We start from the raw sequence: 24,481 nt of genomic DNA, 5'->3' as shown, positions 1-24,481 counted from the left end.
TAGCTGACATGCACTGCTCAGCCCCTCTCCCTTCTGCTCCCCAGACTCTGCCAGCTGAGGCAGCTGCCTCACTCTGCCCAGATGCTTCTCTACTGTTCACCTGGGCACCTGCCTAAGCATCTACCCCTGCCTGCTTGTTCACCTTCTTTTGCTGGGCTTGTGAGCATGGAAGGTTGGCCAGAAAAACAGAAGCCACCTCCTTCCCTTCCTTTGGGAGAAATGGGCCCAGTCCTTCCTGCTGTGCTGACCAAAGAGGGGGATGAGTTTTGCAGGGTTAGAAGCCAGATGAGTGGCCAGTAGCCACCAGTGTGTGCCCAATCCTTGCTGTGAAAGGGTGATTGTTCCTGCTTGTTCTGTTCTCCCTGGGCAACACAATAGGGAGGATTAAGTTCATTGGGAAATATCCACATTCCTGGGAGAATTCAGATGAGGAAATGAGAAGATGAGGTAGCAGTTCCTTCAATCAATGACTCTGTCTGCTGTACCACCAACACAGAGAAAAAAGGGTGAGAGATCATACTACAAGGGGTGGAATAGAAAAGTAACCAATACACAGAGTGCTGGGATTACTTATAAATATGGACACTCAAATATGGAGTTAGCGGGGGGGGGGCACACAAACCCTTTTCCTTATCAAATTGTGTCTACCACCACAATTGTATCTTCGCCTGCTGTGTATGTGGATACACCAAACACAGCTGCTGTTGCCTATGAAACCTCATGGTGCAAGACTTGCAGTGGGATAAAATCTCTAGTAGCACTATGAAAGCATTTATTGCAAGACAGGTGGGGGGGGCTGGGCAAGATGCCCTCCATGACCACCTTCCCTCAGTGTGCCTACCTTTCCACTACCACCACTGTCCCCAGTTGCTACTGCACCTCATTATCTTTTTCACCGTTGCTTCCACTTGCTTGCTTGAAAGGTTGATGGTAGGAAATAGCCCCTTCTGACTCGCTTTGTTTCTATAGCAACTGCAGCCCCCCTTTCTCACCTTCACTGTTGATTGGTCCAGAGCAAGAACACATGAGCAACCTGGTTGCAATGATAAAGAAGAGGAACAAGTCCAAAGGATTCTTGCCAGTGGGCTCCTGCTGGGCATGGATCCCTGACAGGTGCCCAAGCATGCCGACAGAATGGCATGAATACAATTCTATGAAAATTTGGGCCTGTGAGACTTACTACTTGCAACTATGCATAGGGTTATTTCCAGTCCTTTTTATCCTGCCCCTTCTGCAAGGGCTTCAGGGCAGCTTACACTGTTTTTGCACAGACCTGTTAAATCATCATAGTAACTCTGCTCATGAGGTAGGTTAGGTTGAGAAACAGTGAGTTGTTTAACATCACTCTGAGCTTTAGAAGAAAGAGGATGTGAACCAAAGTCAGCCCAGACCTTGTCTGATGCGTTAGCCACGACAGCATGCTCTTTCTAGTGCAGAAGAAATCAAGATCCTAAGCACTCTGCTGCAAAAATATGCATGGTGTGAAAAGGCGGATAGGGAGACATCCAGTACAAGAGACAGGGGGTTTCCGAACACCAGTTGCTGCAGAACTTGAGCAAGAGGGGCCTGTAGCACTTATGTCCTGCTTAAGGGATTCTCTGGGCAGCTGTTCAGCCACTGCGTGGACAGAATGCTGGACTTGAGAAGAGAAGACTTGAGGGGGGACATGGCATCACTATAGAAGTACTTCAAAGGCTGCCACAAAGAGGAAGGTCAAGATCTCTTCTTGCTGATACCGGAATGTAAGAGCCAGAATAATCAATTCTGAAACAACCCAGATTCAGGCTGGACATCAGAAAAAGCTTCCTCACTGTCAGAGCGATACGACAGTGGAACCAGCTGCCTAGAGAGGTGGTGGGCGCTCCCACACTAGAGACCTTCAAAAAGCAATGACAGCCATCTAAGTGGGATGGTGTAAATCATCCCAGGGGGTTGGACCCGATGGCCTTATGGCCCCTTCCAACTCCACTATTCCATGGCTCCAGGCTACACGGCCGTTCGCGCAATCCAGCAGGGCTCTTCTGAAGTTCCAATACGAGCTGCGCTGCAAATGGGCGTCCCACCATTCGCCCCTGCCCTGTCGGACTGGTGCGGCCTCCGCAGTGGAAAAAGCCCTCCGCCGCGCCAGCCTGCCAGCGGGCTCTGCGCTACGCAATCCCGGGATCCTTCGCTGCCTCGCACCAGAAAGCCTCCTTTTCCCCCGGATGAAACCTTCGCTCGCTCGCTCGCTCGCTCGCTCTCCGCCGCGCTCACCCTCGCAAAACTTTCCGCCAATGGGAGCGCGCCTTCTCGAGCGGCGCAGAAGCCCCTGCCCAGCCGCGGCTGGAGGAAATCTGGCGAGGGGAAGCTCCACCCTCCCTTCCCAGCGCGGGGACGCCCGGGGGGCGCGGGGAGAGTCTCGCGGCCGGCGCTCCCCGCCTTGGCCCTCCCGCCCCCGCGCCCCGCGCCCGCCTCGCTGCCATGAAACATGCCTCTTGAGCGAAGTGCCCGGGGAGGCTGCCCTCCCGCCCCCGCCCCGTGAGTGCAGAATGCTGGGCATGTACGTGCCGGACAGGTTTGCCCTGAAGTCATCTAATATTCAAGACGGGATGGGGCTTTTCACGGCCCGGAGAGTGAAAAAGGTGGGTGATCCTTGGTTAAGGTGAGGGGACGATCAGCGGAAGCCGGCAGCTGGCGATGGGCGGAGGGCGATGGGAGCACCGGCCAGGCTAGCCTGACTTCTTCTGCAAGCTTCTTGAACCTCCTCCTTGAACTTCTCCCTGCAGCACCCCCGCTCCTTCCGTTTCAGCGAGAGAGCCTGCTGCCACGTATCAAAGGAGGGCTTGCTCGCTCTTTCTCAAGAGTCTGCAAGGCGTAATCCCCCCTTTCGGTGTCACTTCTCATTCCACTTCCGCCTGCTTCGTTGTGAGCTGTGGCGGCGAGTTGTGAAAATGGTATTCAATGTATCCTCGAAGTCTTAAGAAGCCTATCCTTTGCCCCTTTCTTTCTTTGAAAGGTTGCTTTGGTATACCAGCATTCCAATAAGTTAGGATGGGGTGGGAAGAATGAAGAACAGCAACGTGAAAAGATCTGGAAGAAGATTCCCAGGCAGAATAGTTCAGTGCAAAAGTTCACTTTGAACCATGCCAAGCTGTGTGACACTCTTCCATTTCAAGCTAAGAAGAAAACACACGCACCACGCACATGCTCACACAAATGCAAATATGTGCCCCATGGATATTATAGTTGAGTGTAAAGGTTGTACAACTCTCTGCTTTCCTCTTGCTTAGGTAGCCAGTGCACAGCCAATCTTCCCAAAGTATAACAAATGTCATTATGGTCCTAGATGCTTCACTGGTTCCTGCTTCATGCCCATGCACTTGGTACCTGCTGTGTAGATAGTGTGACATGGTGGACTGTATGTGCACACCAACTGGACATTGATAGGTTGTTGGACCAAGGCTTGATCTCATTGAGAGAGTCCCTGTGCCATCTGTGATATGGAATCCTGTATGAGCCAGCACTTCATCAAAGTGGCATCTGTGTTTGAACTGTTCATTTTTACCATTCAGCATTAAAAAAGTGCCTGCCCTGGCCGGCTACTCTTTGGCATAACCTGAAAAAAAATACAGATTGGCTCAGCATTTTGGTACTACAACATATAGCAGCTTTGGTGGGACTGATTTCCTTTGGGAACTGGTATAGGGAAAAAGGATGACTCCCATTTTCCCTGCATGTTGGTCCTGATGCAGAACCCTTCCTGGTTCCAATACATAAACAAATGAATACTAAAAGAGGGCAATATAGTTACGCATCTCTGTTGAGCCGTACAGTATAGCTGGATCCTAACTATACATTGGGTGGGTCAAACTAAAGTTGGCTTGATGGGAAGGGTGCTAATGTTGTTTCCTTAATGTTATTTAGGGTGAAAAATTTGGACCCTTTGCAGGAGAGAAGAGAATGCCCCAGGAGCTGGATGAAAACACCGACTGCAGGCTAATGTGGGAGGTGAGAATGACAGGATGGACCCTGCTATTGTGACTGTACAGACTCAAGTGGAACATTGTTTTACAAGAGGAGGCCTACACTGGCTTTTGTCTGAAGGTCTAGATATTACTAGACGTGAATTTTCTGTTTCCTTGTAACTCTTCCTACCACCCACATTTCTTATAAAGTCTAGTCACACTCTAGTCAAATCTGTAATCACACTGCATATATTCTTCTACCATCACTGCTAATGGTATGAGGTGGGGGCAGGGCCATGAAGAGCTGTGATGGTGTTGTATAATGCATTGTGTTCGAGTGCCTTGCAGGAGTATTCACCCTCCTTTGCTACAACCCGGAACTGAAATGGATTTAATTGGCATTGTTATGACTTGATATATACAAGATACTCAAGAGTCTAAAGTGCAAAATAGTTTTACTGTGACACAAAAGTAAACAAAAACAAATTTGTTGCACTTGCTGGTTGCATAAATATTTACCTCTTTTGGTGTGACATGTCTATATAAGTTCTGATACAACCCACTGCCTCCAAAGTCACACACTGTGAGTAGTTGAATAGAGTATACCTGAGTGCAATTCCAGTGCCACTTGACGTCAAATAAGATACACCTTTTCTGGAAGGCCACAGAGAGCATATCTAAACCAATAGCATCATGAAAATCAAGCTTCTCTCAAAGCAACTCCAGGATGAAGTTGTTCAGAAGACTAATCAGGGTTCTGTTATAAAAAATACCACACCTTATCCCCTGAAGTACCATTAAATCCATTAATACAAAAGGATAAGAATATGGGTTAACTGTGGCTCTCTCTAGAAAAGGACGTCTGCTGCAGTTCAGTGACTGGGCAGGGAAGATACTAATAGGAGAGGCAACCAAGAGGCCAGTAGTAACTCTGAATGAGCTGGTGAGCTCCGCAGCCGAGATCTAGCGTAGTGGCAGCACTGTGTGTCCCACAGCATCTGCACTGAGACAGTGTCTGAACAACTGCAGGGATGCTTGTGCTTCCACAGAGACTGGCAATTGGCAAATGTTTTACCTATGGAAGTTATAGATCTCATAATGTCCGGGGGCAATAGGGTTGTACCCTAAAGCATAACACATTATTAGAGATAGGTGTCATCAGCAGACTGATGGTGTCCCATGGCAAGTCACCGGTGCCATGTAGATGTTATTTAACATAAAGTATTGTGCACACGTAGCATAACCCCTAAAGCACCATCTTCTTGGAATTGCTGTGCAGGTGGATCCACCAAGGATCAATGTCTCCAATCTTGTCAGTGCTCAACATGTATTCAGTGGCCCTGCAGCCCAGAAGCTGCAGCCCGATTAAAAGGATGGGGACATTAAGCGTTCAAATAGGGGAAAGTAAAGATTCTTCAGCAGTTGGCTTTATTAAGAAGGTGTACTAGATTGGCCTACTCAGGATTACCTGTTGCTGTTCTATCTGAGCAATCTGTCTTGGCTGTGTAATGCTTAGGAACAGGGTTCCCACTTTCTCAAAAATGATAAGGTTTATTTGAGACCTCAGGTTGAAGAGTAAGACAATGAAGGCATGTGCTTTTTTCTTAATCACAAATTTATTATTTTGTCACTGAATGATGGGGACCAGAGGCTCCAAAAGGTTACTTGAGGCTCAACTTGCTGGGAACATTTATATTTAAATTTATATTTGACAGATGGAAAGTCAGAGTGAAGTAGAGCATAGCCTCGGCTCCTCCTCATGATCATGGCTGTCTAGGCCAAAGTACTGGCTGGTAAGCAATCAGCTTGCGGTGGTGAAGAGGAGGAGCAAGTCCATGGGACTGTTGTCAGTGGGGCCTGCTGGGGGTGAACTCGCATCAGCTGCCCAAGCATATCTGCCCTTGACACTCTGCCATTTTATGATCGGTTATTATGTATTTGTTATATCAGCAACAGTACTTCTTTAAATGCATTCATTCTGCAGAAAAGAGATTATGAGTTTAAAGTGACCTGGAAGCATCATGATCTTTTAATGCTGTAACAAATTTAATATTGGTTTGAAGATGCCGCAGTATGTTTACCCATCAACCCTATATACCAAACTGTAACATCAGGCTTTAGAAGGCTTTTTGTCAGTATTCCTCATTTTTTCCATCTGACCTATTTTTGAAATCTTGCAAAGATTCCTGCATACCTCATTTTATGACTTCCTGAATGTTTGAACCCAAGTGGTTTATGTTTGAAGATGGTGATCTGAATACAAGTGTTGTGGTGTATTATAAATCATGCTGTGAAGTGGCCTTGAGATTGGTGCCAGGAATATATAAAGTAGAAAGCAGCTGTCCAGGTTCATACAGATAGTCATTCCAGAAGCTATGAAGGCTACTTCTAACTGTTTGCCAAGTTAGTGACTTTTTGCTGTAGAGCATATATTGCATATTATTACTATTTTATGGCCACGCTGCGGTGCCCCTAAACAGAGTTAAAATCACTCATAATTTATAAGGATGCATCCTTCTTCATTGGTTAGGTGGATGTGGAAACATACTAAATTAAAGTACTAGTTTTCTCAGATCATGGCTTGCTCTCGGCAAAGATGACCTAGCTAGCTAGAAATCTGATATCTGGAGCTGAACCTGATGGAAATCCAGCATTAAAAAGTAAGCTGCAAGGTTACTGGGATGCTTTGATCATGTGGTGCCCTGCTGCATCAGCTACATTGCCTTCTGGCCATTTCCACGTCCAATTCAAAGTGTTGGTGTTGACTTTTGAAGCCCTAAATGACTTGGACAGAATATTTAAAGGCATGCCTGTTTTAGTATGCGCTTGCCTGGGCCCTTATGTCCTCTTTGGAAGTCCTTCTCTGGATATCCCCAGCAAAAGAAGGCAGGCAGGTGAGTAGAGAGGTCACTCTTCATGGCTGAACTCCACTTACATGCTGTGGTTTACTTGGCATCTGTGTTGCTCTCTTTTGCAACCAGGCAAAGACCTTTCTTTTTGCTCGGTCATTTTAGACACATAGTTCTATATTATTGTTACTGTTTCATTGATTGCTGTGCTGCTTAAGGGTTTGCAATATAGTTTGTTATTTTAAGTACTTAACAAACTACTTAAGTACTTGTACTTAAAATAACAAACAAAATAATAACATGTATTTGTAATTGTCATATAGCATTTCAGTTTTTAACTGATTATATCCACCCCAAGAACATTGGTTATTGTGTGGATTCAAAAAAGCCCTGCCCCTCAGATTTGATAAGTGATGATATGAATTCTATATGTGCTGCTTTATTCCGTTCTCTGGGCTGGTTAAAATACTCATCTGAATGTTGATTTGATCTACTTCTGGAGAAAGAGAGGGAACATTCATTGCAGCCCATTATCACATGTTTGGGGTAATATGCAATGTGAGTGCTATGCTCATATATCTGATCTATGTAATCCTCTTCCTTCAAAATGGTGTGCGTATGTGAAGAACTGAGTAAATTGGATCTATGTGCAAGGGTGAGCAACCGGTGGCAGTTGTGCTACACGTTGTCCTACACATTGTGCTGGCAAGAGCTAATGGCAGCTGGGGTTCAAGAACATCTGGCGAGCTATAGGCTCCTTGGTCAGAGCTCTGCATAGACCGATATGTATGTAGTACCCTTCTTCCAAGTTAAGTCGTCCATACAGTGTGCAAGAAAAGTGAATGTGTGTTCTAACCTACAGATACTGGACTGATTTTTTTTTCCCAGTGAGCATGTAAACAGAGAGACAGACTTTGCAGCAGAGACATTTCTAGCTTTTGGACCAATTTTCTCCATTCCCACTCTGCTGTACTTCTGTCTGCTCTACTGCATCTTCATAAGCACATGCATTAATCTTTGCTTGGAGACTCCTCCCAGTTGCCACAAAACAAGCATCCTCTTTTTGCAGGTTTGAGTCCTTAACCATTTCCAGGATTCAGTTCATCTTTCCCTTTGAACTTATTTTGGACAATTTTGAACAATTTTGGTATATATGTCTAGCACTCCCTGACACAGTTGAACAGTTTGAATGGGGTGCCATGTAAACAAAAAGCCTTATTCTTAGAAAAATGCAGTATAAGTGAGAAGACTACACAAAATCTCCCTGAAATTTCGGTCTTGACAGGTAGAAAGTTTTAACACGGTGGAACATTCAATAATGTGAGTCTGCCATATGTATTCTGAAATGATGTAGGCCCCTGAAGGCTTAAACTTTATACTGCATGGTATATATGGATATGTATATTAGTCTTGAATTCAGCCTTATTTCCAGATCAAATGTTGCCAAACCTTTGCAAAGGCTAAGTCTAGCTCTGTCCTCAAGGGTGCATGTTTAGGGAGAAAAATGGCCCATGTCTCCCAGCATGGCCCAGCAGACATAGGATTGCACCCTAACATTCCTGGAGGGCTTCTTTAGGAAGCCTTGTTGAATAGATTACTGCTTTCCTTTTGACTTCATGGAAACAGTTCTTAACTGAAATGTTTTGTTTTTGCAGAACAACAGTATTTGTGATGAAGATTAATCATTGCTCTATTTGCAATTCCATTGCAATTTTTAATTTTGAAGAAATTAAGCATAATGCATCTTCCCTTGAGAAATTATCTTCCTATAACATCCAGAACAATTCTTATTTTGAAACTCATAATAAAATTAAAAATATGATTTGAAATTTTTAAGCATGAGGGTTTATTCTTGCAATATCAGTAGAGTATCCTCACAGTAAGGTCCACTTCTGCAAGGTCATAGCTTGTTCTGGCACAGCATAAGTTAAGAGAAAAGTCTACCTTTATTGCTATTTTTTGGATGATGTAATTTATATTCTTTAAGATATTCTACCAAATAATGGACTGCAGGTGGCGCAGTGGTTTAAACCGCTGTGCTGCTGGGCTGGTAGATTGAAAGGTCGCCGGTTTGAATCTACACAACGGGGTGAGTTCCCATTGTTCCGTCCCAGCTCCTGCCAACCTTGCAGTTCGAAAGCATGCAAATGCAAGTAGATAAAAAGGTTCCACTTCGGTGGGCAGGTAACAGCGTTCCGTGGACTTTGGTGTTTAGTCATGCCGGCCACATGACCACGGAGACTGTCTGCAGACAACCGCTGGCTCCCTCAGTTAGGAAATGGAGATGAGCACCGCCCCCTAGAGTCAGGCATGACTGGACTTAATGTCAAGGGAAACTTTTACCAAATAATAGCATCCTTTTAACTTTCACATGAGGGCAGCTGTGCTTAAATTGTCCAAGTACAAACACACGCATTTCAAAGTTTGTTTTTTATTTATGGTTTTCAACCTAATGGGTTTCTACCCATGTTTTTCCAAAACAGACATCATGTTTGATCATGTGGGTTAATGAATATGTAGTTGACTATTCCTCCCCACTTTCAATTGATGTGTTTAATAACTGATTTGATTGAGCAAGCGTGCACTTTCCTGATCAAATGCCAGTATAAATTAAAGTATTTCATATATACGTATTCAGCAATATTCCAAGGTGCATTTTTTCTGGAGAACCGCAATCCTCACCTATATTTCATAGAGAGGGACTAGTGGATCTAGTTTCTCACCAGTTGATGTGATGGAACCTACAAGGCCAAAGTTTCTGTCCTAGCAAAATATTCCAGTTAGTTCTTGGCCATCTTGGTATTCAGTAGATGTAAGGAGAGCCGGCTGCTTACTGCAGAGACTAAGCAAGTGGACTTGGGTTTCCTTGGAAGGGGACTATATCCTTCACGTAAAGTAAAAAATCCAGGCAAACTGTGTGGCTGATTATGTTAGCTTTTGCTGATGTTCATATTTCTGGAAAACAGTGATAAACCTATGCTTTATTAACAATGACTGCAGTGCATAAATAAAAGTTTGTTGCATTTCTTTTAGAATGGTCTGTCCAGACTTGGGTAGAAATAATTTAACAGCTCCCAACTGGATCGTTTGAGCTACCACAAGCCTGGTTGTAGAATGATTGTCTGAAGCAGTAGGTCTCAGCTTTTGAACTCCATAAAGGTCAGCTCTGCTGCTATGAGATTTAAAATGCTACGGAATATAGAAACAGGATTGAAATGCATATACAAGCAAATATAATTACCACTTGTTGTCTTCCATGTGCCAGTTTTCATGGCATGTAAAGCAAACTTTCCTAGATTGAAAAGTTTCTGAACTGTCCCAAAGACTGATGGTGCCCAGTAGTCAGACTTTTCCTGCAGAAATATTTTTATTCATGTAAGCTAAAGCATAAACTTTGAAAGTATGATCCTTAAATAATGCCCCTATATCAAACTCTGCTGAAGTGAATGAGTTTATTCTGGGTTTAAGATAAATGCAAGGCTAACATTTAGCTGCTAAGAGCAACCATTGCGAGGCCTCATGTGTTCTACTTCAAAATTAAATTAGGGCCCAGTCACGGAATATTCTTCCCCCCTTGTTGTTTATATGGGAATGTAGTTCCTTGCAGTTCTTATTTAATAACAACCCACCAAATGGTCTCCAAAATTGCAAGCAATGTGTTTACTGAATGCGGCAGAGGAAGCCATCTGTTTATTATCATTGTTGTGCTGACATTTTCCCCTCACTGGCTGCAAAGTATTTGACTTCAGTTCACATCCATGTCTTAAGTAGTACAACAGAATGCATCCCAGTGCCTAATACTTTTGGCCATGCTCAACGTGATTTGATTACAAGCTTAAGAGAGTCAGCTAGCAAGTCACTTGAACCACATTTGCACAAATTCCAACAGAGGTCTTTACAATTATTTCCATACACATCCATCATTTTAACTTCTACTTTGAAAAGCGCATTTAAAAGTAATGGCTAGGTTCAGTCTACGTGATAACTCACACTCAAGATTTGCATATGAGTTGAGTGTACATTGTCCTTGAACTGTGGGCTGTTGCTGAAACATTGCTTATCATGCTGTCTGAACCCAGCTGTGCTAACAAGCCATAGTTTGTTAGTCACAACTCATGAAAGGAGCCCATGGTTTTCTGTTTGGTTATGAACTATGAATTGTTCACTATGGTTTGTTACTTTAGTTAGATTCAGACAATACAGTAACCTATGTTTCTGTAACAACCCACACACAGCCTTTGAGTGTGGGTTATAATATTGTTTGAAATCAGTCACTGACTATAATTTAGAGTTATATCTCACTATTGTGGGCAAGAATCTCTGTGACCAGGTGGCCCATGTTCCTGTCCAGGGGCAACTGCAAGGCCCCAGTTGGTCTTCCTTCTTTAAGATTAATCAAGACTTCCTCATCCCTTTCTCATTCTTTGACATTTGCCCCATACAACTCCTTACCCTTCCCTTAGATTCCACCTTTTGGGCAAAAGGCGCTATGTGGCTCTGGCTTGTCTGTATGGACAGATGCCGTTCCATTAGTGGAACTGTGACGGTGCAGTTCCACCTTAGCCCACTGCACACACCTCAAAAGCTGTTTGAAAGGCCTGGGAGACCCTCCAGAGCAGTTTTTCAGGTGGCACAGAGGGAGGAGAAAGAGAGGATGTCCCATTGCACTAGTGGATTTCTGCCAGTATTGAACCCTATGTTGGATTGAACCCTATGTCTGTTCCTTTGTGGGCTGAAAAGCATGATGAAGAGGGTAATTTTGACAGCACAAACAGGAAGTGTTAAGCAACTTTCCTCACTTTTCAGCTACTGAAGTTAGTTGCCTTCCATAGCTGCTTTTGAGTAAAAAGCAAGTAGTCTCTTGGGGTAATTGGTTGTACTCCTCTTCTGGTTTGTTGAATTAAGCCGAACAGTGAGTTCACACTTGCTGCTGTCTGGGCTGTGTTTTCAAACTACTGATGGTGTTAGTAGGCTTCTGTGTAAAACACATCATTGGAATACTAAGGAAGAGGTGGCTGTTTAAATGTGTGTGTGCAAGATACATCTAACACTGTTGATTATTGATTTTACTCTGCAACATAGTCGCCTAGGAGAAATGCCTGAATTCCAAGTTCATTTAGTTTGCTATCAGTTTATTAATATATTAGTATTGTTAATTGTGCTTTTTCAGACTTCTCTATCAGGACATTGGATAAATATCTTTCCCAATATCTTTCCCAAACTAGTGCCCTGCAGTCAATTTGGACTGGAGAATAGCAGCTACGTCCGGTAGCAAAGATGGCATGCTTGCAACCACCAGATTCTGAGGAGCTTGAGCAGGAGGAAATGGTTGACCCTATCCTGCTTGAGATCCTGTGGGCAGCAGGTTTGCCACTCTGTGAATGGAGGGCTGAACTGGATAGACCCTCCATTGGCCCTGATAACTGGGGCTGGTGGGAGGGTAGAGTGCAGAGAGGGATGCTGTATGAATCAGCTTACTGGCTAAAGTTACTGTGGTCCATTATCCAAAATAGGTTGGCCTTGGAAAACCTGGCCTCAAATGTGAGTGAGCCCTCTGGGCTAAAGTGCCTTGGTTTGTTTCTTCATCTTTATAGTAGGAATAATAATGGTTTAGCCACAGTAGGGCTAGAGGAAGTGTTAGGGAATGCAACAACTACAAATGGCCACAAGTCACGATCACAGAATTTGCCTTTCTTTTGAATAAGGACAGAGCTCAGCAGTGCAATCCCATTGTGCAATCCCATTATTCAGATGCAGGTCCCATTGTGTTCAGTTGGGCTTACTGTCAGGCAACTAGGTAGTCTGAGGCTAAACAATTAGGCTTCCTACATTCTGTTGAAATCAGTGGCCTTTTAAGCAACCCAGCTGTATACAAGCCTGTAGTTATACAATTTTCCAAAGGAATGTTCCAATTTTCATGATTCCATTACTTGTCTGTTCAGTATAATGTGCAGTTTTGTGTATTGCAGTAGTCCCTTCAGGCTTTCAAACCTTTCATGTTGTGCTATTGTGAAAATGTCAGCCTGTTTGAAACCCGATAGCTGTAATTTCATCCATATTCATGCCAGAATTAACACCGGCCTTTCTCTTCTGTCCCAAACAAAGTCGTGCACACTCTCTCTCATTCTCTTTCTTTTTGGAAAAAGATTTTATTTTGCACAGCCTTATACAAATCCAGTTATCTTCAAAAATAAGTTGTATTCATATACCTGTCTCTTTAGCGAACAAATCTCTCTTTGGAAAAAGAGTAATAAATTGGAGAGACTTTTGCTGACAAAATCTTTTTTTAAAGATATGAAATGCACTCTTACTCTAATGAGGCTTTTGTTAAGCTTCGTCATATTGCGTCTATCTGTATCTGTCAAGGATGTAAGATGATTCATCCCAAGGGTAACAGAGAGTCAGTATTGTATAATGGTTAGAGCAGCCTTCCCCAATCTGGATCCCTCAAGCTATTTTGGCCTACAACTCCCATCAGTCACAGTTAGCATGGGTAATGGTCAGGGATGAAGAAAGTTGGGTTTCTTCAGACTTCTTGGATTACATTCTCCTCTGATACTGGACATAATATATAGCCAGGATGACCAATAGCCATAGCAGTCTTGCCCAGGGCTCAGGCAGGTGAATCAATAGGAAAACGAGGAAGACAGTTACCTATAAAATGTCTGGGAAAATAATAGCAACAATAATAAATATTAACCATGTCAGTTAATATTATTGACCTTCCCTCTTCAAAGGCTCTAGGAGGAGGTTTAGTAATATGAAGACAAAAAGGTATAAATTTTCCTCCAGCAGTTGTGAAAATGCTGCAGCCACATACTGTGAGGAACAGTACAGATGTGGGTTTTGAAAGGCAAATGAAGAGAAATGGTAGGAGATGGAAGTGCTAATGAGAGCACAGATGTGTTTACCTTTTCCCAACTTGAATATTTGAATCTGGGCAAACTGCCAGTAGCTCTGTTGCAAAGGTCTCTAGAAGATCTTTTATCAGTTTTCACCAGTGTATTGCTTTGATTCGTATAGCACTATTCTGTCTAATACATCTAGCAATGAGGATCACTAGTCATCAATTTTTATTGGATTCACCACTTAGCTAAATAATTTCTTCCATAGTGTAGACCGCAGAACTATGCTTGGAGGCAGGCAAACAGCAAGGAGTGGGAACAGTCTGGCCCCAGTCTGGATCCATATATGTTGAGTGCAATACTGTTGGCCCTGCTGTCTTAATAGGTTGAAAACGGTAGTCTAACACATCTGGAGGGTCCCAGGTTGGAGATGGAAGATTCATCGTAACTATTATGTGTGAGAAGCGGGTTTTTCCGTAGGATGTCACAGAACAAGTTCTCAGCTGGCCTTTCCTTCCTGGACCATAAGCCTTAATCCAGAAGTTATCCTATCACTCCATCAAAATGAGTAAATAACCAGTATAGTTAATTTACAAGACAATCCTTTAACTGAATACTCAGAGTAAATCATTTAGACTTCAAGATTTATCTCAGGTTAGTAGGTATAAGATTGCAGCCTCAGGGGTGCTATCTGCCTTGTAGGGTATGCTGACTAAATGCATATGAGCCTTGAAAAAAGACTAGGGAATCCCCAAGCCCTTGTATAAGCTCTATATACAGCTGTGTGAAACAGACTTCCATGTGCAGAAAGGGTTATTTGATTTTCCTGGTAAAAGCTTTTGCACAGGCTGCTTTTGTAAGGAAAGAGCCATTCAAAACATAGGCACTCATTTATGGCCATTGAAGACAAGACATAACATAAGACTCTTGCAAGGAATTTTGGCATACAGAAAGTGTTTTTTCCCATTGATGGGAATATACAAACGTCTATCTTCTTTTCTCCTACTCAAGTAAATTAATAGTGCAGAAACAGGAGGAGGGAAGCAGGTGCCTGGTTTAGAAACCTCTTCCAGGTAATTTACACAATGATTTTATCTTGTGGATAGACTATGCAGAGATTAATTGACTTTAGAACGAAAGGAACTAAACTAAAATAAGAGTTTACAATGGAAAAAGGAAGTAAATAAAAAAGGTCGAAATGAAAAATATTATACAAAACAAGAATGACACCTAATTCTCATATATGGAAAAATGGGGTGGGATAGATACAGCATAGAATAGATTGCAGCAAAACAATTCTCATTTGCTTATAAAAGGGATGGTATGAAGATCTGAGAGGTGAGCTTGAAGAATAGACCTCTTGGTGAAAGGGATACATGGGACTAGGAAAGAGAATGTGAAAAGTTCTTGGTAAGGAGATGGCTTTGCTTTTCCTGCCAGGCAGGCTAGGATAAAAGAAAATAAGAAAAGTCTGCTGATTCACCATGAATTGAATATATTACCCTGTTCTAGACTTTTAGTTTGATTGTTTTTGCCATTTCAGGTACGGGGGAATAAAGGTGAGGTGCTTTATGTCCTGGATGCCAGCAATCCAAGGCATTCAAACTGGCTACGTTTTGTGCATGAGGCACCATCTCAGGAACAGAAGAACTTGGCTGCTATCCAGGTAAATTTGTTGAACTGTTGTTATTCTTACACTTCAATCATATACAATGAGGTTTCTATATATTGTGGTAAGTTGTGGCCGAGTGCAGTGTTTTTTGTTTTTTGTTTATTTCTTGATTCTGAAGAGGTTTTGCATGGGAGAGAAGGTTCTGCAATTTGTATAAATGAGGGAAATTTGAAATTTGCATAAATGGACTTGGTCATTTTGTTCAACTTGTAATTGGCTATCTTGATCAAGTGCACATGATCTCAGAGCCTCTTGTGCACCTCAGTCATATACTCACCTTGTACATATCCTTGCCGCTTTCATCCTCTCCTCAGCTATTTCCTTTAGCTCTTCTGAGTGCTATTTCCTACTTGTCAAAGAACTAACAAGTGGAGGAATTGTCAAGGTCTCTGACAAGCAAAGACTAGGGCTCTGCTGAACTAAATGAGGTAATGAGGATGGAACCAACATAGAAACATAGAAACAGAGTGAGTCAGAAGGGTCCTCCCGGGCCATCTAGTCTGACCTCCAGTTCCAGTCGGCTCCACTCATGACATGCCCATGGATGTTTACAAACATGGATATTTACAAAAGGGGAATATACCTCTGTGATGGTATGCAGCAGACAAGTGGACCTGCAGTTGCCAATTAAAAAACTGAGAAAAACGTTCAACCATTTGTGCAAATTTCAACCCTCCCAAATTGCAGTTTGCTGCCATTAAAAAATAATCAGACAATGCACATTGCCTTGTCTTCCTTTGAGTGGATGGCATAGATGAAATGAAATCCACAGGGCTGAATCAAAAATCTGCTGAATTTTAATGCCACAAGCAGAATTCTGATTCGTTGCTATGCACTATGGGCAATTGTTGAGTTAACTCTGGGTTATTTAACTCCTGGGTTCTTAATTAAAAATGCTGAATACACATCTCATGCACTTTGTTGTTTCCCACAGTTCCTGGCTTAAACAGACCTGGAACTGTTGCCATGACATAGGAACCAGTTTGGTTAAACATGTTCCCAGATGTATAGAATGTTAGCTTTACGCTGCTTAAAGTGTTGCTATCTTGTTGCGCTTTGTTTGTCTACATCTTCCAGCAAAGGATGGGGAACTTTTAAATAGCAACCTTGTTACTGTAGCCCTATTCCTCCCTGCAGCTCTGCACACCTAGGCAAATAAATTCAAAAGTCACTGTTGAGTAATACTTTTATTAGAACCAACTAAAATGTCACAAAAATACTGAAGAAACTTTCACAGTACAGGATGGATTATGCAGACTTAATTTAGTCCTTCCTTAGATGCCAAATATTTCAGAGTGCATTAATACAAGGAAAGGACAAAGGAAAATAGTGGTTCCTTGTTTTGTTTTTAAATATAACCTCCAGCAGTTACTTGGAAGCATGCTGAAAAAGATGAAAGCTACAGGATGAAATGATGACCATGTCAAATTGTTCATCAGTGTTCTAACTGATGTGAATTTCCAGATCTTTGAAAAAGTGCAAAGCCACTTGGGAAAAGTGGCACACATGCTGAAAAAGCAAGCAAAATCCTGTGGTATAGATGCTCCTTTGTGCATTACAGCTTTATTCCCCAGCTCTTCTAGAACATCAAAATAGCCTTGAGTTTATTTCCTTGTTAATAGCCAACTACAGTTGTTTCCTTTTGCTATCCTTTGCTCTTTTCTGTGCTGTAACTCACACCAAGGCTTTGACATAAATCCATCAGTCAAAACTTCTGCTGTATGATGAAACAGTAATGATGTTTCATTAATGAAAGTTAAAAAAATTGAAATGAAAATTAAAAAATTAAATCAAAATTAAAAAAAAGATTTTATTCTATAATTGTTTTGTAACACTTAGATCATTTTGAAGGTAATTTGTATATAACATGCCCATATAAAGCTATGGGAAGATCATAGTCCAAACTCTGTTCTGTCACAGAGCCCATTCACTGGGCAAACTTGGGAGAATCTCTTTCTCTCTCTCTCTTTCAGCTTAATCTACCTCACAGGGTTCTTGTAAGATTGAAAGGGTAAAAGAACTATGTACACCTCCCTAAGTTCATCAGAAGAATTGTAGGATATAAACCCAGTAAAATAAGCACTTTTAAAAATGTTTGATTGAATTCAGGGTACTTAAATGGGATATGTTTTCTCCCATACTATACTGTCCTATTGAAATGAGAATTCAAAATGCTGAATCTGTCTCTGTCATGTCTCTAGAGTAAGAGTAATTTAAAAGAAAGAGCAAAAATAATTGTATAATTGTCCCAAATGTGCCTTTTTGTTGTGAGGATAAGATAGACAGCCACCTTGAGTTTCTTGAAAGGAAAAATGTGGAAAATAAATAAATAATCCTTAAATACATATGTTTATGTATTTTGTCTTTTAACAGTGCATTCTTGTATGTGTCTACTAAAAAAAAGGTCTCTTTTCCCCCTGGAAATTACTCTCAGGTACAGGTGTACAGGATAGCAACCTACTTATCCCTGTGCTATGGGATTGTAAAGAACCATAAAAACTATTTATATGTTGTTTAAAGCTTTGCAGGGCCAAAAGAAACTTGTTTTCTTTGTCTCCATGTAAGTGTGTATAGCACTGATTCAGAACCATGGCATTCCAGGAGGTGGGGATTAAAATTTTTTCTCCACACAATTTTTTTAAAAAAAAGTTCATTGGTGAGGAGAGGAATGTGAAAAACCTGCTCCATTGCAGTCAGTGGTACACTTTTTCTCTCCCCCCCCCCCCCGCCCCCCATGAGATACTTGGAATCTTGGAAAAGAACTCAAGTGAGGCAAAGGTTTTGCTGCCACTGCTGTAGTCCCCATCCAGATCAGGACCGTGTGTGCTTACAGAGAAGTAAATAAAACTAGCTGCATACTAGACAGAATGTTTAGTTTGGTCCCAAGTCAGCTTTCTAAATATATTTAATATTTTGATAAAAATGTTGGTCATTATGGAAAGGCTGCTGGACTGTCTTGTTTCCCTTGATGCATATTTGATCTAGCTTATGAATGACCCTTAAAGTGGGGAAATAGCTAATCAGAATGATTGTGATACTGCCAAATTGAATGAGTGGCTGTAAGGCCAGATATGACATAGAGCCATGGAGTTACCGCCCTTTCTTTCCAAGTTTTCATCAGTGTGACAGCAGCAATAAACCTTCAGTCTTTGCTCCCATCAGTCAACTGATCAATGAACTTTAAAAATCCGCAGTGCCTCTCACAAATAAAAGGACTACATTTTTGTTTGCTATCTGATAACTTGAGCCTGCTAAGAAATTATGTTTTGGATAATAGATTGAATAGAAAAATATGCTTGTGTTCCTATGATTTTCTGTGACTGAGAATTGTAAATGTTATACGCTGGTGACTACTGTATGGGAAGGCCCCTTGGTTGTTAATGTCAAAACTCTTTATAAACAGAATCACAGCCAACCTTTATATTCAAACACCCTGTTCATTAACTACCAGACATTTCGGTGGTCTGGACAAGCTCAGCAAACTGGAATAATGAAGTGGCAAAGGTTAATGGGAAAAGAGGTATTTACTGTGATGCAGTAGAGTGGTTTAAAGTCATACTTAACAAATGTAACAATGGAAGATTAGTATTTGGGAATCAATCAGCACTATAATAAATCTAGTACAACTGGACTATCTCTCACACTAAAAGACAGGCAGGAGTGGAATAGAGAAGGAAAAGAGGTAAATCAAAGAAAGCAAAGACAAATGCCTCGTTTTATTTGCTTCAAATATATTTGCATATTAGGATGCAAATATAGAAAGGTTTGCTAGACCAGGGATTACAATAACAAAGTACCTCCAGGTGTTGCTGGACTGCAACTCTTATCAGACCTCACCATTGCCTATCCTAAGGGTTAGGATTAGTTCATCTGATACTGTAAATGATTAAGGTAAAGGTAAAGGTTTTCCCTTGACATTAAGTCCAGTCATGCCTGACTCTAGGGGGCAGTGCTCATCTCCATTTCCTAGCCGAGGAAGCCAGTGTTTGTCCACAGACAGTCTCCGTGGTCATTTGGCCAGCATGACTAAACACCGAAGTCCATGGAACGCTGTTACCTGCCCACCGACGTGGAGCCTTTTTATTTACTTGCATTTGCATGCTTTCGAACTGCAAGATTGGCAGGAGCTGGGACAGAGCAATGGGAACTCACCCCGTTGGGCAGATTTGAACCGGCGACCTTTCGATCAACCAGCCCAGCAGCACAGCGGTTTAAACCACTGCACCATCTGCAGTCCCCTGTAAATGATTTCACTACAACTTTTCCTGTTTTTAAGGCACGCAGGAACATGGCTGCAAAATCAGACATTGGCCCTTTAAGAAGGGCTTTAATTTCATGTGTAGTGGTTAGGGATACATTTCAGCAATGGGAGGACTGAGAGGGAAGGATAGAAACCACAATCATGTAGTTCATCATCTGTTCTCTAAATCATGCCTAAAAAAAAAAAAGTGAACCATAGTAGACATGCAGAATTGCTTGCTGTGTTGTGTGGGCCTAGCCACTATCTATTCTATAGGTTAATGGCAATCACATGCAATTAGCTGTGTGCAAGGATCTGTAGATTAGGGTGCTAATGCAGTTCCAGAATTAGAAGAATGGGATAGCTCAAAATCATTCCTAAAAAATGGATAGTTGACTTCAGAGATCATCCAACAGCTCCATGGCTACCTCTGTAAATGTTTTGCTGTCTGCATACAAAATTGTAACTGATTTGCTTCACATGGTGCTGTAGAAGGTGATATGAGGAGAAACTCTAAATTAGGTGGGTCCTGTATAGAGCTTTAATGGGTTCTCGTATCATTCTCTCCTACCTCTTTTCTAATTCAACATCATATTACATGCACAGCACAAGCCCCCCAAAATGGGAGAGAGGAGAAAAGAAGGATCTTTTCCCTATTGCTTGCTTCTTCTGGCCTGCAAGTCTTTCCAGGGCTAGGATATATGGTTTTAAGAAAGTCAGGGTTGCTTTTCCTCAGAATTCTGCTTATACCCATTTTGCAGCAAACAAATCTATGTTGGACTAAATGAGTAAAAAACACAAATTGCTTCAGGTGGCAGTAAATTGAAAGATGGATGAGTTGTGGAAATTGTTGCCTATAAGCAAGAAAAAGTAGAGGCAACCCGTTTTGCTCTAGGAGAAAAGTCAATGATGCCCTAATGCTTGATTTATTTTACATGTAGATTGTGGTAAATTAAAATTCCCTGGAACATACAACAGTGCCATAAGAAGAAAAAGTAAGACTTTGATGAAGGCAAGATATGATGATCTGGGCTCTGCTGTGAAATATACATCTTGAAGAAAATGTGTAATTAATTTTCTTCTTCCCGTCTATCATTGATCTAAGAACAAAAATGTGCCTGGTCCTTGAACACTGTTGCTTTTGTCAAGTTTTTCAAATTAAATAGATTTCCCCCATTTCATAAATAAATCATTTTAATCCATTACAGACCTATCTAAGCTTTAGAAGTATGATATCCCCTGTTGGCAGTTTCAATGAATTTTAGCATATCACAAATTAAATATGATTATCTCGTCCCAGCATCATAAATCTTGTTACAAAATACATGGCAACATATACTGTAAGCAAGGTTCAATTAACTTCCCTGGATGCAAATCAGATAAGCCATACTATTTATGACACTGTTTGGCAATCTTCACTAGGTAAATGTGATTCCCCTTTTGTTTCCTTGGGGAGTGCCAGGAACACTTGGCTCATCATTCCATGCTTCTTTACCAAGTCTGCATTACCATGCAAATGTTGACGCAGCCACCTGAAAGCAGGGGCAGTGTGAATCAGTCCTCAGAGAGGGTCAGAAGCGAAGGTCCTGGAAATTCTAGTAAAGTTACAAAGGCTGAGCATAATATACACCATAATATGTCTTTGAAACCATTTATTTGAAAGCCATCCAGTGTTCAGTGCCTGACTGAAAGGTTAGCCAGTCTGCTGTTTTTGAGCACTGTTAAAACAATGAAGAGCCTTATGGCACCTTAGACTAACCAATTTATTATGGTACAAGTTTTTGTGAACTCTTTAAATTGCCATTTTTTTGGTGTGGACTGGTGGTTAATGCAATAAACTAACATGGCTACGTGTCTGGGATTTTGAACAAAATGCTATTTTAAAAACTGTAGTAGAAAGTATTATCAGACTAAAGTTATTCTGTTAGAGGTCTGTTTGGAAACTTCACTAGTAATTCTGGATTGAAATGTATGAAGTTGATTGTTCTGAAGGATCTGCCAAATTTCTTATTTTCTTCAACAGGAAGGGGAAAACATTTTCTATCTAGCTGTTGAGGACATTGAAACAGATACAGAACTTCTGATTGGTTACCTTGATAGTGACATGGAAGAGGTGGAGGAAGAGGAGGAGGAAGCAATTATTAATCATGAAGAAGATGACAGCAACAACAATAGTAATAGCAGCCACAAGGAATTGCAACAAAGTAGTGAAAAAGGTATGGATGGGAAGCTGAATGGAAAAAAGTCATATATTTCTATTTAAAAGCACACAATACATACAACTTAATTTACATAGAACTGCCTTTGTAATAGTCAAAGAGTCTATAATTTCTAGAAAGAAGACTGCAGAACTAAATAATGTCAGCAATGTCTGAATATCTTGCCTTGATAGTCTGCTTCTGTTTGTAAAATAGAAATGTTTACAAAGTTCAGGTTGTTAGTGCCTGGTAGCCTGAACTTATTTTTTAGGGTAGAACCACATTTAGTCCAAATATATGAATTATCTGGGTTATAGTTTCAGAATGCTTATTTCTGTTACCTCCACTACAAAGCAACAAGTACCTTTTAACCTGGATACATTCAGAATTGGATTGTACTCTCACAAATTCTACTTCCGTAGTCAAACTCAATCGAGGGAACGAGATACCACAGAAATGTATAGCTGGATTCCTTCTGTTTTCAGATATTGGGTGAATTTATTGTGTAATAATAGTAATATTGCTGCATTAATAATGACCATTTCCCTCTTTGTTGTATTGTTCATTATAAAAATATTGTTTAAAAATATAATCTACCAAACAAATGTCAAGAAACATATTTATTTCTCAATTTTTCTTCCACCATGCAGATTCTCTTAGCTCTAAAGAGGACCATGCTTGTCCCAACTGTGAATCCAGTTTTGCCAGCCAGGAAATTTTAGCTGAACACCTTCAGACATTGCACCAAAAACCCAGTGAAGAAAAGGAATTCAAGTGCAGGAATTGTGGGAAGAGATTCCCAGTTAAGCAAGCTTTGCAGAGGCAGTAAGTCTATAACAATATAAAGAATAAACTGAAGTAATTTATTTATTTATTTATTAAAACATTTTTATGCCGCCCCATTCGCCGAAGCCTCGGGGCGGCTTACAACTATAAGTTAAATCAACATAAATAACATTTTAAAATATATACATTAAAACAAAATACAAATATACAATATAAAATAAGCCGACCTGGCCAGATAAAATTCAATAATATTAACATTTAAAGTGCTGCTTAAATAAAAAGGTCTTCGCCTAGCGCCGAAAAACAAATAACAAATAATAATTAAGGGTTCAATATTGTGTATACTTAACAAGAAGCAGGTCCAACTGAATTCAGTTTGGATTTCTTCTGCATAGACATATATAGGTTTTCATTGTTAGGAGTACACTGAAAACATGTTATACCTAAGTGCTGTATTGTGAAAGAAAAATATGTGTTGGAAAACTGGTGCAGTCATACTTTTCAGCAAACCAGGATTGACTTCAGCTTCCTGTTGAGACTAAACTCAATGAAAAGCTTTAGCTTGTCCTGTTTAATGTGTGAAATTACAAAAAAGTAAATCGATGTTGGGGAAGACAGGGTGTGCTTTTTGTGCATGCTTACATGGCTAGTCTCCAAGTATTCATTCTGAGTACTGCAGTTCATGCTGAACTTTTTCATTAACATTTTGGGTAACAGGCTCGGTGTACTTCCAATATGGCTTTGTCTGATGCCTTCCAGTACCCATTGATACTTTGCAGTTAGATGCATGATGCAGGTATGAATGCAGCAGACACTCCAAATTTAACAGGAACATTGAACTGAAATTGCAGACTATTGATCATGATAACATTCATTCATTCATTCATTCATTCATTCATTCATTCATTCATTCTATTTTAATACTGCCCTATAGCCCTGCAAGGCTCTCTGGGCAGTGAACATGTAGAGAACAAGTTTAAATCATGTAACATATGCTGGAGAGGTCATACATAGAAGTGTTCATAAGGACTACCGCCTTCTGTAGGTTGCACCATGACTACATTCTATAGGTTGTAAGTTGTTGTAACAAACAGTGGTAAGTAATCTTCAGTGCAGAGGTTCTGGCATTGTTAAAGAAGTGTCAGCAAGGTAACGTATTTCAATCAAGAAAGCACTGCATTTGAAGTGAATGTGAAATGTGAATATCTATCTTTTCATTTTTATAACCTGCCTTTTTGTCCAGACAGAGCCCACAAGACAAAAACAGTAAAACCTTTGCAACAAATTCAAAAGAACAACCAAATTATCTGCCCAGCTAGCAGTTAAAACTAAGAGGATATGGAACACTCAGGAGAACAAATGAATAAATAAACAATCTGAAGTGGTCACTTCAGTTGCTTCGCTCTGTGCTCTGTAACTGTCTCACAGTGTCCCAGTTCAAAATGTTGCCTTTGATGTTTCTGGTTTTTCACACCTTGGGACCAGGCCATGCAAAGGCTCAGTGCTCTCCACTTATTGCTACCTGAATGTTGAGAGCAGTAGCCTTTCTGTGGCCTCCTTTGTCACTTAAGGTGCATTGAGTGGCTACCAGAGAGCAGGTCTTTTCTATGGTTAGAAGCCCAGCTTTGGAATGTTCTTCCCAAGCAACTGAAAGTGGTTAGGGTTACGGGTTTATATATGTATGCATTTATTATATTTATATCCCACTTTTTCTCCTTCCAAAGACCTGAAGGCAGCTTACACAATTCCCCCTTCCTCTCAATCTTATCCTCACAACAACAACCCTGTGAGGTAGGTTGGCCTGAGGATCTGTGGTCCAGAGTCACCCAGTGAGGTCTATGGCTGCGTGGCGACTAGAACCCAGATCACCTGAGGCCGAATCCCACAGCCTTAGCCACTATACTCCACTGGCTCTTAGCAAGCATAAGATTGTACTCTAAAAGACAT

General features: G+C 41.2%; 1 protein-coding gene across 2 annotated transcripts in view; it reads left to right on the top strand.

Moving 5' to 3' along the window:
- The first annotated feature begins 2,524 nt into the window (after window positions 1-2,524).
- The window catches only part of PRDM5 (PR/SET domain 5), a 92,360-nt gene continuing 70,403 nt past the window's right edge, over window positions 2,525-24,481 (top strand). For both annotated transcript variants that reach the window (XM_044429543.1, XM_044429542.1), the window contains exons 1-5: window positions 2,525-2,621; window positions 3,904-3,987; window positions 15,182-15,304; window positions 21,574-21,766; window positions 22,399-22,573. In XM_044429543.1, the coding sequence (XP_044285478.1) occupies window positions 2,529-2,621; window positions 3,904-3,987; window positions 15,182-15,304; window positions 21,574-21,766; window positions 22,399-22,573 (668 nt within the window). In that variant the 5' untranslated portion in view covers window positions 2,525-2,528. The remainder of the gene's footprint in view (window positions 2,622-3,903; window positions 3,988-15,181; window positions 15,305-21,573; window positions 21,767-22,398; window positions 22,574-24,481) is intronic.

This window comes from Varanus komodoensis, unplaced genomic scaffold, assembly GCF_004798865.1.
Source record: "Varanus komodoensis strain SLA01 unplaced genomic scaffold, ASM479886v1 scaffold2, whole genome shotgun sequence".
Taxonomy (NCBI): Eukaryota; Metazoa; Chordata; class Lepidosauria; order Squamata; family Varanidae; genus Varanus; species Varanus komodoensis.
This window is presented reverse-complemented; position numbering and strand designations above follow the sequence as displayed.